This window comes from Panthera onca, chromosome B1 (assembly GCF_046562875.1).
Source record: "Panthera onca isolate mPanOnc1 chromosome B1, mPanOnc1 haplotype 2, whole genome shotgun sequence".
NCBI classification, from domain to species: domain Eukaryota; kingdom Metazoa; phylum Chordata; class Mammalia; order Carnivora; family Felidae; genus Panthera; species Panthera onca.
Window position 1 is genome coordinate 197,887,154 of NC_138342.1, and position 15,845 is coordinate 197,902,998.

At 53.4% G+C, this 15,845-nt stretch overlaps 1 protein-coding gene across 1 annotated transcript; it reads left to right on the plus strand.

Moving 5' to 3' along the window:
- Positions 1-12,717: 12,717 nt before the first annotated feature.
- LOC144616087 (ubiquitin carboxyl-terminal hydrolase 17-like protein 6) lies at positions 12,718-14,830 on the plus strand. Its single transcript, XM_081795442.1, has one exon. The coding sequence runs from the start codon at positions 13,223-13,225 to the stop codon at positions 14,828-14,830; it is 1,608 nt and encodes a 535-aa protein (XP_081651568.1). The 5' UTR covers positions 12,718-13,222.
- The last annotated feature ends 1,015 nt before the right edge of the window (positions 14,831-15,845 follow it).

Here is a 15,845-nt window from a genome sequence, read left to right on the forward strand (position 1 = left end):
AGGGGTCCCAGAAGACGAGGAGAGAGAAAAGGGGGTAGAAGGGTTATGTGAGCACATCACAGCAGAAAACTTTCCTAACCTGGGAAAGACACACAAAATCCAGGAAGCACAGAAGACTCCCATTAGATTCGACAACGTCCAACCATCAACAAGGCAGAGCCTAGTGGAGTTCACAAAATACTCAGGCAAGGAAAGAATCAGGAAAGCAGCAAGGGAAACAAAAGCCCTTCCCCTACAAGGGACGACTGACCACATTTGCAGCAGACCTATCCACAGAAACCTGGCAGCCCAGAAATGAGTGGCAGGCTATATTCATTGCACTGAATCCTAAAAGTATGCGGCCAAAACTTATTTGTCCAGCAAAGCTGTCATTCCAAATAGAAGTAGAGATGGAAAGTGTCCCAAGCAAAAATTAAAGGAGTTCCTGACCACTCCACCAGCCCTGCAAGACATTTGAAGGCGGACTCTCCCAGGGGACAAAAGACATAAAAGAAAAAAACAGACCACAGGCAGAAAACACTGGCAAGGATCAGCGAACACCACCAGCAACTCCTCCAACTCTACAAGCAACACAATGGCAATAACTTCATACCTTTCAGTACTCACTCCAAACGTCAATGGACTCAATGCTCCAATCAAAACACATAGGGTAACAGAATGGGTGAGAAGAGAAGATCGTCCATATGCTGCTTACAAGGGACCCACTTGAGACCTAAAGACGCCTTCAGATTGAAAGCAAGGGGATGGAAAACCATCTCTCAGGCTCATGGTTGGCAAAAGAAAGCAGGAGTAGCCATACTTATATCGGACAATCTAGACTTTAAAATAAAGACTCTAACGAGACACGTAGAAGGGCGTTATATCATAATTATTGGGTCTGTGCACCAAGAAGACCTCACGATTGTAAACATTTGTGCACCAAATGTGGTGCGCCCAAATAGATACATCAATGCATCACAAACATAAAGAAACTCATTGAGAATGATACCATACTAGGAGGGAACGTCAACACCCCACTTACAGCAACGGACAGCTCACCTAAACCCACAATCAACAAGGAAGCAATGGTTTTGAATGACACACTGGACCAGATGGACTTGACAGATATTGTCAGAACATTTCATCCTAAAGCAGGCAAATATACATTCTTCTCCAGTGCACACGGAACATTCTCCACAATAGATCACATACTGGGACACAAATCAGCCCTCAACAAGGACAAAAAGATCGACACCATATCGTGCATATTCTCAGACCACAATGCTATGAAACTCGAAATCACGACAAGAAACAATGTGGAAATGTAACAAATACTTGGAGACTAAAGAACACCCTACTTAAGAGTGAATGGGCTAACCAAGAAGTTAAAGAGGAAATTAAACAGTCCATGGAAGCAAAGGAGAACGGTAACACCACAGGCCAAAACCTCTGGGACGCAGCAAAGGGGGTCATTCGAGGGAAGTATATAGCAATCCAGGCCTTCCGAAAGAAAGAAGAAACGGCTCAGAGACACAACCTAACCGTTCACCTTAAAGTGTTGGAAAAAGAACAGCAAAGAAAACCCCAAACCAGCAGAGACAGGATATAATGCAGATTAGAGCAGAAATCAATGCTATGGAAACCAAAAAAAAAAAAAAAAAACAAAACACAAAAACAAACACAAGTACAAAAAGAATAAACAAAACAAAACCAACGACACTAGAACGGATCAGTGAAACCAGAGCTGATTCGTTGAAAGAATTCACAAAATTGATAAATCCCTAGCCAGTTTGCTCAAAAAGAAAAAGGAAAGGACCCAAAGAAAGGCAATCAAGAATGAAAGAGGAGAGATCACAACCAACACAGCAGAAATACAAACAATACTACGAGAATATTGTGAGCAATTATACACCAATAAAATGGGCAATCTGGGAGAAATGGACAACTCCCAAGAAACATATAAACTACCAAAACTGAAACAGGAAGAAAGAAAATTTGAACAGACCAAAAGAAGTAAAGAAAATGAATTAGTAATCAAAAATCTCCCCCTCCCCCCACCCCCCACGAAAAGAAAAATACAGAGTCCAGGGCCAGACGGCTTTCCAGGGGAATTCTCCCAAACATTTAGAGAAGAGTTCACATCTATTCTCTTGAAGCTGCTCCAAAAGAGAGAAACGGAAGGAACACTTCCAAGCTCTTTCTACGAAGCCAGTATTTCCTTGATTCCAAACCCAGACAGAGACCCCATGACGAAGGAGAACGATGGGCCCATTTCCCTGAGGAACATGGATGCAAAACTGCTCAACAAGCTGTCAGCCGATCGGATCCAACAGTAATATATCCAAAAAATGATTCGCCACGACCAGGTGGGATCTATACCTGGGATGGAGATCTGGTTCGATATGCACAAAACAATCAATGTGATTCATCACATCTAAGAAAAGAAAGGACAAGAACCACACGATCCTCTCAATCAATGCGGAGAAAGCATGGGACAAAATACAACATCCTATCTTGATACAAACCCTCAAGAAAGTAGGGCTAGAAGGACCATATAAGTCATATACGAAAGACCCAACGCGAATATCATCCCCCATGGGGAAAACCTGAGAGCTTTCCCCCTAAGGACAGGGACAAGACAGGGAGGTCCACTCTTGCCACTGTTATTCACCATCGCATTGGAAGCCTTAGCCTCAGCCATCAGACAACACAAAGAACTCAAAGGCCTCCAAATTGGCCGGGAGAGGTCAAACGTTCCCTCTTGGTGGACGACATGATACTCCATATGGAAAACCCAAAAGATTCCACCACAAACTGCTAGAACTGATCCATGAATTCAGCAAAGTTGCAGGATGTGAAATCAATGCACAGAAACGGGCTGCATTCCGATACACCAATGATGAAGCAACAGGAAGAAAAATCAAGCATCGGTCCCATTGACAATTGCACCCAAAATCATAAAATACCGAGGAATAAATCTAACCAAAGAGATGAAAAACCTATACACTGACAACTACATGAAATTTTAGAAGACAGAAAACATAATGGAAAAAGATTCCACGCTCCTGGTTGGGAGGAACAAATATGGGTAAAATGTCAGTACCACCCAAAGCAATCGACATACTCCAAGCAACACCTATCCAAAGAACACCAGCACGCCTCGCAGAGCTGGAACAGACAATCCTAGAATTTGCATGGGCCCAGAAAAGACCCTGAAGAGCCAAAGCACTGTTGAAAAAGAAAGGAAAGCTCGATGCATCACAATCGCAGTCCTCAAGCTGTAATTGCACAGCTGTCATCATCAAGACAGTATGGTACTGGCACAAAAACGGACACTCAGCTCAAGAGAACAGAAATGGACCCACAAATGGATGGCCAACGACTCCTTGACAAAGCAGGAAAGAATATCCAATGGAATAAAGACAGTCTCTTCAACAAGCGGTGCTGGGAAAACTGGACCGCGGCATGCAGAAAAAGGAACCCGCACCACTTTCTGACACCGTACACATAAAGAAACTCAAAAGGGAGGAACGTCCTAAGTGTAAGACAGGAAGCCATCAAAACCCTCGAGGAGAAAGCAGGGAAAAGCCTCTGTGATCTGGGCCACAGCAACTTCTTACTCAACGCGTCTCCGGAGGCAAGGGAAACAAAAGGAAAAACGACCTATTGAGAACTCATCCAAAGAAAACTCTCCTGCGCCGTGAAGGAAACAGATCAGCTACACTAACAAATCAGCTCAATCATCAATGGTAGAAGATATTTGCGAACGACACATCAGAGAAAGGCTCAGTAGACAAATCGATAAAGAACTGATCACACTCAACAGCCAAAAACCAACGAATCCAGCGAAGAAATGGGCAAAAGTCATGAATAGACACTGCTCCAGGAAGACATCCAGATGGTCAACTGACACATGAAAAAATGCTCAACCTCACTCATCACCAGGGAAATCCATATCAAGATCACAATGAGCTACCACTTCACACATAATGTGTCATAATGGCTAACATTAACAAGTCAGGCAACAACCGATGTTGGCCAGGGTGCGGAGCAACAGGATCTCTTTTGCACTGCTGGTGGGAATGCAAACTGGCGCCGCCACTCTGGAAAACAGCATGGAGGTTCCTCAAAAAACTGAAAGCACAGCGACCCTACGAGCCAGCAATTGCACGACTAGGTATTTATCCAAGGGATATGGGTGTGCTGTTTCCAAGGGGCACCTGCACCCAAACGCCCCCAAAAGCTTCCAGCAGCACTATCAACAATAGCCAAAGGATGGAAAGAGCCCGAATGTCCATAGATGCATGGAATGGAAAAAGAAGAGGTGGCACATAGAGATACAATGGAACATTACGAGGCGATCGAAAGGAAAAACAGGGTGCCATTCGCAACGATGTGGCTACAAGGAGAGGGTATTCTCCTCAGCGAAATGAGTCAGAGAAAGACAACTATCACATGACTTCACTCATATGAAGGCTCTAAGGTGCAAAACAGATGAGCATCAGGGAAGGGAAGGAAAAATAATATAAAAACAGGGAGGGGTACAAAACCAAGCAGGGAGGGGGCCAACGGATATTTGAAGAACAGGGAAAGGTGTGCTTGTGCCCTGGCCTCGCCCGCCCCCTCCCCCGCCCCCACTCTCTGGGGGCTTCTCCCTGGGGAGTGGTCCTGAGAGTGTCCGGCACCAGGCTGGCCCCGTGGAGCCACGGCCTGGAAGCGAGGCCAAGCCAACGGAGGTTTGAGAGCACTGGGAAAGGGTGTGGGCACGGGTGTGGCAGGGGTAAGGATGCTGCGTGTAAGGGTGGGGCCGGGGTATGGTGCCATGGAGTGAGGAGGCCAGGCAGAGGCTGAAGGAAGCGGTGGGCGGGGCTGGAGGGCACCAGGTTGGGGGAGGGCCCTGCCTTGAGGGCAGTGGACAGAGGCCACAGGAGCAGCCTCCCGGAGAAGATAGGAAAGGCCAAAGAAAAGCGCACACGACGCGCAATACATGCCAATGTTCAAGGAGGGAAACCATCCAGGGTGCCCACGGCACTGCCGACGCAGGCCCTCCACCTCGGCCAGTGGGGCCGCTAGCTTTTGCACTGCTGTGGGAGAAAGGTGCTCGCTTGCATGACACTCAGGAATGCCCCGCCGATGGGGTTGCACCTTGTCCCTTGGGTCTGGCCCTTCGGGATCCCAAAGACCTCTCCCTGACACAGTGTCCGTGGCTGAGGCCAGCCAGGCCAGGCCAGGAGAAACGGTGGCAATCACACCAACATCCCCCAATGGGAGCAAAAGCGAAACAGAACGTCCGAGTTGATGGGCAACAACAAAGAGCCCCAAACGAGGGGCGTCGGACACAGGGAGCGCCCCCCCCCCCCGCCCCGCGTCAACACAGGGACTTGTCAGGAACAGCGACTTGGGTCACGAGACCAAGTGCCAAGGCGGCTGGTTCCCAGGGGACACGGGACATAGGATCCCATTCCTCCGAAGGTCCCAGCAAGCGCAGTCACCGCCCTAGAGACAGAAAGGGGAACGGGGAGGGCAGGGCAGGGTGTGGAGTGAAGGGACACTGCAAATAGCTCATGGACACACCGCTCCCGTTGGGAAAGGGAGAAGCTTGGACACGGAGGACGCCGAAGGGGCCCCCAACCACAGGAACGTACGTGAGGCCAGGGGCCCCGCAAGCTTCCCTGGAGGCCCACGAGAAACACCAGTTTACGAATGAAACAGGCATGCACACACGAGTCTCTTTTTCCAAGGGTGAAGATGTGTTCTGAAACGTCTATCTCCACATGCATGCATACCAGTTACAACGGCAAGAAATCGCTAAACCTCCAGGATTCGTTCCTAGTGTGGAGACGTGAGGAGCACCAAGGTGATGGGCTGCCTGGGATTAAAGTGCCCGAGAGGTCACGTGACCTTGGGCGGGTCTAAGAGTCCGGGAAGGAAGGAAGTGTCCCTCACTGACCGTCCCTCGGGCACGCCGGACGGACGCTGAGTCTCCGCCACGGCAGTCCGCCTGCCACCCGCCGCTCTGGACGTCTCGGTGTCTCCTGACACACAGGAGGAGCACGTTGGCGTTTCAGGTGGGTTGGGACGATGTGGGGCTCACACGAGCTGGCACGGAAGTGGGACAGGGAGGAAATGGAGGTTGTGATGCGCCTCGACTCACCAGGTGAAGGACGCTTTAGTGTTGAAGACGAGTGTGAGAACAGAGACTGAGGAAAGGCGTGGCTCTCGGTGTTCCTGAGCACATGAGGTTCTGCTTCCAAAGGAACTGAACCCCAGAGTCGGACTGGTGTGAGGGCGTGCGGGAGCAGTGACAGCATCCTGCTCCATGTCGCCGTGGGGCCTGAGAGCCTAAGGAATTTTCTTGTTCACCCGAATTTCACGGCAAATACTCATTTGCCACGGCTGACACGTGAGTTCAGCGTGGGGCCCCGTCAAGGCCACATGAAAGGAAAGGGTTCAGGCCCTGCGTGGGGAAGCTTCCAGTCGAGTCGAGCAGAAACGAAACGTTTTCATTGACTTTGTCTTTGAGGGTGGTTTCTCTGGGGGTCAAGTAGGAGAGGTACATTCTGGAGAGGCAAGCATCCTTCTCGGTGCACATGCAACCCTGGGTGCCACAGGGAGTATCGCCGTAGCGTGGATTGCGGTGTCCGTGGGGGCCAGGACTTTGTGTGTGGTCTTCCTTCCGGAGGGCCCTGGGAGAGACTTCCCGAAAGTCTCTCCGGTGAGTCACGCAAGACCACCTCCACGGCCTTGCCTGAGGGTGCCGTCCTGCGGGTGGGTCCACGGGAGAGCGTGTAGAACATGCAGGAGGGAGAGGTCCCACCTCCCAGGTGAGGACCGTGTCTGACCTGGTGGGCATGACGCCCCCTCGTGCCCGCTGGGGGAGGAAGGTTCATGAAGGAGTCGTTGTGTCTGTGGGAATGACTCTCCTTTTCCCATTGACTCAGCAAGTCCAGAAACCCATCTTCAAGCAAGGCTGACTTGACCCTTCAAGGAGATGGGGCAGATGGCGGGTGGGCACACCCAGCACGTACCTTCCAGACCCTTGAAAGCCCCAAACGGGAAGAGGCAACGGAGAGCAGCCATGGCGCCCAGGGTTCCCAGGCTAGAGGACGAGGATCCTCGGGTAAGTGGAGCCCTGGAGGCGTGGTGAACCAGTGGGTGGGTTGGAGGGGCTGGGTCGGGTGGGGGTGGGGGAGCCATGCCTCTGAAGCCGGGGATCGCACATGACGAGGGAATGAAGACTCTGTGTCCGGAAGTCGGTCGTCCTTTCCTAGCCCACGGTGGCCTGCCTTGGCATCTCAGCAGCCTGCCCGTTGGGATAAGCTCCCTCGGCCGGAGGGTCACGTCCAGCCTGGTGTTTGTCCCCATCGTGGCGTGGGGCTCATTCTACGCGGCCTGAGACCTGCAATCCCAACTCCCGGTCCGTCCCTCACAGAGGCTTGGGTAGAATCCTAGGCACTTCCATCTCCTGGCACCTCCCGAGCCGTCCACGATGTGCCCTGTCCCACACCAGTCCTCCGCTCCCCGAGTGTGTCCTTGTCATGTCCTTTGCAGTAGGCCTGTGATTGGTGCTGATTCACTGAGCACCCCCCCCCCCTCCTTGGTCCGCAGCTCAAGTGTAAGGACTGCGGAGCCTTTGGGCACAACGCATCCAGCACCAGGTGCCCCATGAAGCGCTGGGACGGGTGCCTGGCCCCCCAGGCCTTTGTCCCCAGGAAGCCGAAGGAGAATGTGGAACCACGCCAGCAGCAGGACCAGCACAAGCCCGGGCCCTTCAACCAGGCTGCGAGGGACATGGAAGAGGGACAAAGGTGAGGATGCGGCCGGCTCCGGCCTGCCCGTGGGCTGGCAGCTCAGGTCGCTGAGTCTCTGTACCCGGACACTGGGTGCTGTGTCGTCTTCACACACACACAGGGGTGGGGGAGGCAGAGAAAGGAGCTCCCCGCCCCCCAGGGGACCTCACGAGCCTATTGTGCTGCTCTGGGGGAGTCCCTGAGGCTGTGTGTCCTGGGGTAGGGAGACAGGGGGAGGCGGCAAATGACAGGCAGTGGCGCACACGGCTCTCGACACGAGGACGTCTTGGGCCAACCTGGACGGCTCGCTGGAGTGGGAGCCAGGGGGGCAGATGAAGAAAGGAGATCTTGCCCAAGCCCCATCACTCGCTCCCCAGGTGAACACACGAAATGCCGCTCCTTCACCTTCCCGTTCTTGGTCGTGCAGGCGAGAAGCCCAGCAGAGGAAGGCGCTGCTGCAGAGATTCCCCAGGATAGCCCCTGGAAGGCAGCAGCGAGCCTGGAGGGACTCCACAGATTCCTGCGACTATGTGAGGGTGAGTGTCCCCCGTCCCTGCTCTCGTTCTCTCCTGGGGACGGGGATGTGACGGGCTTCCCGGCCCTCCTGGCTGAGGAAGGGGGTCCACCCCGATTGTCAACATTGGGATTTCCGTGCGGGTCCTTTCCAGCCACGTTTGCCGGGTGTCCATGATCCGGCAGGATTCCTTGCATGTGTGCTAACCGGGTGCCGGCTGGGCGTGCCAACATAATGTCGGGGCGCTGTGCCCACACCTAGGCCTCTTGGGAGGCACAGGCATCTTTCCCTGGTGACACATAGACCCGCCCCATTGGCCATCCAAACTCAGTAGCCCCCACCGCGAACCTCCACCTGCAGGACGCCTGTACTTTTCCTAGAAGCCTGAATGGACGTGCTTGTCCACTTCGGGAGGCAGGCACGATGCACAACCTTTCTGGTCCGTCGCTCCCATGGAATCAAAGCATCAAGGGGCTACTGCCCAGTGTTTCTTCCCGATCGACGCTGAGCTGGAGGCCCTTGTCCTCTGTCAGTACAATCCTTTCCCGTGTCTCCCGGTTGCTTGCGTTTCTGTCGGTCTCTTTGCTGTGCTTGTCGTGCATGTGTCCTTGGTGGGGAGGAAGGACTAATGGCCGTTGTCTGTGTGTTGTGTGTTCCCACAGCATCCGCACAGGCCGATGCCCGTGTACAGCACCAAGAGGGTGTCCGTGCTGGAGCCGCACGTCCCGGCTGAGCCTCCTAGCGGGACGCCTGACACGACACAGCTGTCCCCGTCGGCTGCTCCTCTCGGGAGACCTGCGGCGAGCACCTTCCCGCCTGCTGGCCGACAGGATGCCCAGCAAGTGGGGACCCCTGCCCCGCCTGCCCCGCCTGCCCCGGCACACCAACGCTCTGCCCGGGATCCAGGCCTCGGTGTCCAGCTGAGACAACACCGGCCCCGATGTGCCTCCCTCGAAGCTTCCAGGGCCGTCTCCAAGGCGGGTGGCATTGGCCACGCCCAGGCACCAGCCAAGCGTCCTGAGGGGAGCCCTGATCCTCCTCCAACCCGTTTGGCTGCGAGTCCCCAGCCCCACATCCAGACACCAGGCACGAGATGGGCCCCGCTCCCCGACGACACGTGCCAGAACCCCCGAAAGAAACCACGTTGCAGCCCCTTCCAGCCACCCCACAAGAGCACAGGGAGCACCCATGTGGGGCTGCGCCAGAGTCTGTGTCGTCCAGCAAGGACAAGTGCATGGTGTCCCACGGGGGCAGCCCAACTGACCAGGAAGACCCCTGCCTCGGTGCAAAGCAGGGGCCTCCAGCCTCCACGCCCCCAACCTCACCTGGACACTCTCCAGGCGTGCCCCTGGCCTCTGTGTCCGCCCTGTCCGCAGGCACCCGGCCAGCCCCTGCGAATGGTCTTCAGCCGCCTGGACAAAGGCGGCTGGAGCTCCAGGTTCATAGCAGCTCCCTGTCTGCCACCTCCCGAGAGGCCAGTCCCCCCTGGCCAGGGTCCACCCATCACACACCAGTCTGAGGGAGGCTGTGTGCCTGTCTCCCTGAGCATCCTCCACGATGACCTGCAGCTTTCCTCGTCCTCGGAGGAGAGCGACCGGGAGTGAGACACCTCATGTCCTCGGACACTCGTCCTCTGGCCCTTGTGACCCCGAGCAGGTGACTGCGGAGCGGAGGCCAAGGCAGGGCCGTGACCTAGTTTTGCTAAAGCAGCAATTCCCCCAAAGACCTGCAAGGACAAAAACTTGCGTCCACACTGTGTTTGGTGTCCTGCTTGGGGCGGGGAGTGGGTTGAGCGCCCACGTGCAGACGCTCATGGCGCACTTTTCCTTTATGCAGCTACACCTTCTGGTTCACCGGCTCCGTCTCAATCAACAAGGTCTCGTCTCTTCCGTTTCAATAGATTCTATGAGAAATTCAGCGCCAGGATTGCAAGAGGTCGTCCACTCGAATGTCAACTTAAGGATCTGCGAAATGAATGTGTATCGGGTTTGCGAATGTCTGAATTTGGGGACACCGGAGGAATGATTCCAGTCTGGGCTGGGCAAGTGGAGGCAATCTTTCGTTTTAGAATAGTTCACTGATATCGTTTTTCTGCAGATCATATCGGGGACTATTTTACATGCTGTCTGCATTTTTGTTTTTCCCTGGTAGTGCAACATTGTGTGTAGTGTTACCACAGCTAATAAAATTTGCTCAGAGACGACCGAATGTGCATGGTTTTCTTTTTTGTGTGTACACTGTAGTTTCCCGTCACATAGAGTAGAATCCTGCATTTGTTCCCAAGTGCACTTGGGACTTGGATCCTCACCTAGTGGAGAACAACTAAGGATTCAGAAGCAGCAAAGAAACACGGGTTAACCTCTCTTCTCCTTTCAAGATAAAGTCTCTCCAAGTGTCCTGGGAACAAGACAATGCTAGAGGTGAATTCGAAACCGATGAGGGTCGGGATGCCTGAGTGGCTCAGTCAGAGAAGTGTCTGACCTGGAGGCGGCTCACGTCATGATCTCAGGGTTGGGGAGATTGAACTTTGAGTTTCCCTCCCTCCTCGGGATCGCCTCTCTCCTTTTCTCTCTAACCCTCCCCCACATTCTCCCTCCCTCCCTCCCTCTCTCTCTCTCTCTCTCTCTCTCTGTCTCTCTGTCTGTCTCTCTCTCTGTCTGTCGACATAAAAACCCATGAACCGAAAGAACATGTGCATGGGAAATCACTCAGCGTTAGGGGCTGCTGTCCACATGTCTCTCAAAGGCATTTTCATTCACAAGTCACGTCAAGGAGGGTGGCATAGAAGAGATACAAAGGAAAGGATGAGAAAGACATTCCACAGATAGATACTAGACAGGGGAAGGAGACACGAGAGTTAGGAGATAGACACGTAGAGTGATGAGCGATTGATGAGAGAGGACAGAGAATTAGGTGGTCAAAGTTTCTTTGGAAGCCATTCTGCAGGCCTCTTTGCCCACGTGGCAGGTGGCCGGGGCTGAGGCTAGAGAAGCAAGGGGGTGTTCGTGGAGTCTGAAGACCGGCAGGCTCCAGACCCGGGGAGAATGGCCTTGTCGGGGCCAGGCACTCAGACAGGAGCAGGTGTCTCGTCTTGGGACAGGGGTCAGCTTTATGCTCCAGGAAGGTCTGGAATGGACTGGCTCAAGTCACTACGTTAAATAGGGCAACTTGCTTTGCTCAGACCAGTCACGTGAGACTTCCTACCATCTAACACCGTCCAGTGAAAACACAACCGGTTTTCTAGGACGAGATGACAACCAAAGGGAGAGATGATTCCTTGCAGAAACAGGTCCAAACGTGGCGCCTGCCAACGGATATTTGAAGAACAGGGAAAGGTGTGCTTGTGCCCTGGCCTCGCTCGCCCCCCTCCTCTGCCCACTCTCTGGTAGATTCTCCTTGGGGTGTGGTCCTGAGAGTGGCTGGCGCCAGGCTGGCCCGGTGGAGCAAAGGCCTGGACGTGAGGCCGGGCCAACCGAGGCCGGAGAGCACTGGGATGAGGTGTGGGCATGGGTGTGGCAGGGGTAAGGATGCTGCGGGTAAAGGTGGGGCCGTGGTCCGGTCCCATGCAGTGAGGCCAGGCAGAGGCTGAAGGAAGCCGTGGGTGGGGCTGGAGGGCACCAGGCAGGGAGAGGGCCGTGTCTTCAGGCTGTGGTCACAAGAGTCTGAAGACTCCTTTTGTGCATCCCATTGTGTGTCCTCCTTGACCTCTTGCCCCTTTCCTTCCCCTCACATGAGTGTGTTTGGCACTGAGACACCTCACGTGCTCGCAGCCTTTTCCTCCTAGTTGGTGACCCTGAGGAGGTGACTGTTTAATTGAGGATCCTCTCTCCCTCTCTCTCTGTCTCTCCCTGGCTTGTCCACATGAGCGCTCTCTCTCGCTCTCTGTCTCTCTGTCTCTCTCTCTCTCTGTCTCTCTCTCAAAATAAATCAATTAAAATGTTAAAAGTGAAAAGCAAACAAACATTAGAGAAGAAAGCACATTTTCAGTAGACCTGGTCAGTTCTGAAATCTGGTCTAGAGATACTGACACATTAAAGCCACAGTTTCCTCGAGGGGACATTGTTCCTTGCATGTCTAAATTCCCATTTCAAACCGTCTATAAATGTCACAAATCCACAACAAACATGTCCTGAACCACGGGAACCTATACCTACCTTGCTATGTGATTTGCTAGGAATACCAGTGACAATTTGGCAAATGATGGGTTTAGGATTTGTTCTCCTATTGGGAAGGGAGCTACAAAATGAAGAAAGCATTTACAAAGCCCGAAACCAGGCAAAGGATATTTCTTGGGACAATTTCTCGGCCACCCCTTGGTAGACAGACGTGTTTCAAAGGACCTTCGTGATAGTTGTATACACGGATCCTATGGAGACAGTTCAGGAGTTTTAGAATCAAATCCATGGACAGTCATCATTCCAGAATAATTTGCTGGTGTCCCATGCATTCTGGCTGACGGAGAGGAGGTGCTCCTACATGATACCAGAGCTCAATTGGTAAAATGATTTCCATAGCCTAACAAATTCATGGCCGTCATTCCTTGACACTTTGTGTTATCTAAAAGCAAAGTGGATACTCAAAAAAGGATTTCCTCTAGGTTGGAAATGCTCAAGTCCGTCTGTCCAGAGAGGGAGCAATGGAAATGAGGGAGGTGGAGAAAGTGGTGAAACGTGTGTGTGTGTGTGTGTGTGTGTGTGTGCCTCTTGAGGAGGGAGGGGCAGGAGGAAGGCTGGGCTGAGTGGTCTGTCTGCAGAAGAGTGGCCACACCCTAAGACCCTTCATCCAACTCCAGCTGGTGGCTGATTGGATGACGTGGTCCTAGTCAGGTGGGTGGGGCGAGCTTTACGAGGGCTGAGGAGAGGGCCACAGCTATCATTCTGAGACTGGCCTCCTGAGAGAAGCATCGCTCTGCAACGTGAGGCTCCACGTTTCAGGAGACATGGAGACGCCCTCTTCCCACTGCCGAGAGGAGTCTCAGTTCCATGTCTTTCCAAACCTCAAACCTTGCGGGTCAAATACGGGTGGTGCTGAAGGCCACAGAGGACCCACTCTACCTGAGAAGCCGTCACCGTCATCGCACACACCCTGCGACCTGCCGAACGGTTGGGCTCCCGCGTCAATAGGTCTGCCCCCCGCAAAGAAACCCGTGAGTTGGAGGAGACCTTCCGTGGTTGGGGCTGGCCTGCAGAACCTGGGGAACACGTGCTATGCGAATGCGGCGCTGCAGTGTCTGACGTACACACCACCCCTCGCCGGCTACATGCTGTCCCAGGAGCACTCCCGAAGCTGTGGGAGGCAGCCATTCTGCGTGCTGTGTGCTCTGCAGGCTCACGTGACCCGGGCCCTCTGCCGTCCGGGAGATGTGATCCGGCCTCCGCCAAAACTGCTCGCTGCCTTCCACACACACAGGCAGGAGGATGCCCATGAGTTTCTGATGTTCACTCTGGATGCTATGCAGCAAGCGTGTTTGCGTGAGGACAAGCCTTCAGAGCCTCAGGCTCAGGACGCCACCCTCATCCGGCAAATCTTTGGCGGGTACTGGAGGTCTCAAATCCAGTGTCTCCACTGCCAGGGTGTCTCCAGCACTTTGGACCCTTACCTGGACATTAGCCTGGATATCAGGGCGGCTCAGAGTGTGAGCCAAGCTTTGCAACACTTGGTGAAGCCCGAACAGTTGGATGGTGAAAATGCCTATCGTTGTAGTACTTGTCTCGACAAGGTACCCGCTTCCAAGACGTTGACTTTGCACACTTGCTCCAAGGTCCTGATGCTGGTATTGAAACGATTCTGCCATTTCACGGGCAGCAAACTGGCTAAGGAAGTGCAATATCCTGAGCGCCTTGACATGCGACGATACGTGTCTGGGCAGAACGGGGGGTCGCTGACTTATGTGCTCTATGCCGTGCTGGTGCACGCGGGCTGGAATTGTCACAGCGGACATTACTTCTGTTACATCAAAGCTGGGAACGGCCAGTGGTACAAAATGGATGATGCGAAGGTGACCGCCAGTGATGCGACGTCTGCCCTGAGCCAACATGCCTATGTCCTCTTTTACATCCAGAAGAGTGAATTGGAAAGAGACCGTGGGAGTGAGCCAGGTGCTGGGGAATCCACATCCCTCCAGGCTGACCACGCAGGCACGGCTGCGGCCCAAGGGGGGCCCGAAACCGACCCCGACATCGAGGTGCCACAATTGGAGGATCACGTGGAAGAGACACCACCGCCAGCAATCACGTTAGACCAGTGGAGATTCCTCCAAGAAAGCCACCGTCCCAAGTCTGAATTCAACCTCAGGAAATTAGAATTTGCCCTTCCCCCCGGTGCAGTCCTAATTCACCAGTCCAAATACAGAGACGAGATGGGAAAGGATCACCGTGAACCAAACATCTACCGGCTCAACAGTTCAGCCAGGGACATCCCACCTCAGAGCGCAACGGCCATTAACCGAGTCCCTTGTCTCCCAGGCAGAGCCAGAGCTACCAAGAGGAAGAACAAGAAGGGACAGAGGTCTCAGGAAGCAGTGCAGGGATCCCACTACAGGCCTTGAGATACACGCCTGCCCACGTGCACACTCACCCGCCCTCACTCACTACTCACTCACTCACAGTCCCTTGTAGGCCATATTTTGTGTGTTGTAGGTGGGTGCGATCCAGACATGTGGAGGGACCATGAATCTGGCTGGATTCATGGGCTATGGCGTTCCAGTGGACCTGGAGAATCCTGAGCTTTAAGGCTGGCTGTCTGTAATGAGGTTATTGGAGAGGTGTGGATTATGCTGGGGACTCGCAAGGTTTCTCCCCTCCATCAGCACCGAGGATCATTGGGCACTCTCAGAGCCTGAAAGGGTCAGAGGGAGTGGCCAATGAGGCATGAAGGTGGAAACAAGGCAGAGCCCCGGGAGTCCCTGTGAAAATGCCTGGGACTCACGGTCCCATCATCCCATTCCCTACTCTCTGTGTATCGGTAAAGTCCATGTGCCCAAACATGTGCGTGTGGGGACTCTAGGCGATATCCCAACATGCACCGGCAGGGGAAGGAGTTTGAAACAATCTCAGTGCTTCCACACGGAGAAGTGGCAAATGACCAGGAAACGGGAAGAACTCTAGCTCTACGTGGGAGCAGACAGCCTTTTCAGGAATGTTTTGTGTCAGAAGGAGAGGAGCAGAAGGAAACACGAATTCATAACTGTGCAAAGTGTTTCCTTGTATACATAATCTATTTTGTAAAGTCTCCACATGTTCATGTGAACATTGGCTAATTGCCTGGAAATGGCAAAGAGCAAATAAATGCTTATTTCTCAGGAGACGGGTGGGTGGAGCCATCCTGGCCCATGTTCATTAGATTCGGTTCCCTTAACAATCCCCCTCCCATGAGGCTGCAGAGCAAATGGGGGAAAGGAACCTTCTCCCACCTCTTATTGCTCAGCCACCAAGCAGCTCTACCTTGTTCCGCAGAGTTGACCACCATCCCCCCATCGGACAATCTCCTCCACAAGGGAGGAGGCTCAGGGATTTCTGGTCAGTTGCATTGCAATCTTGGTCCTCGGTTGTACACCTCAGAAA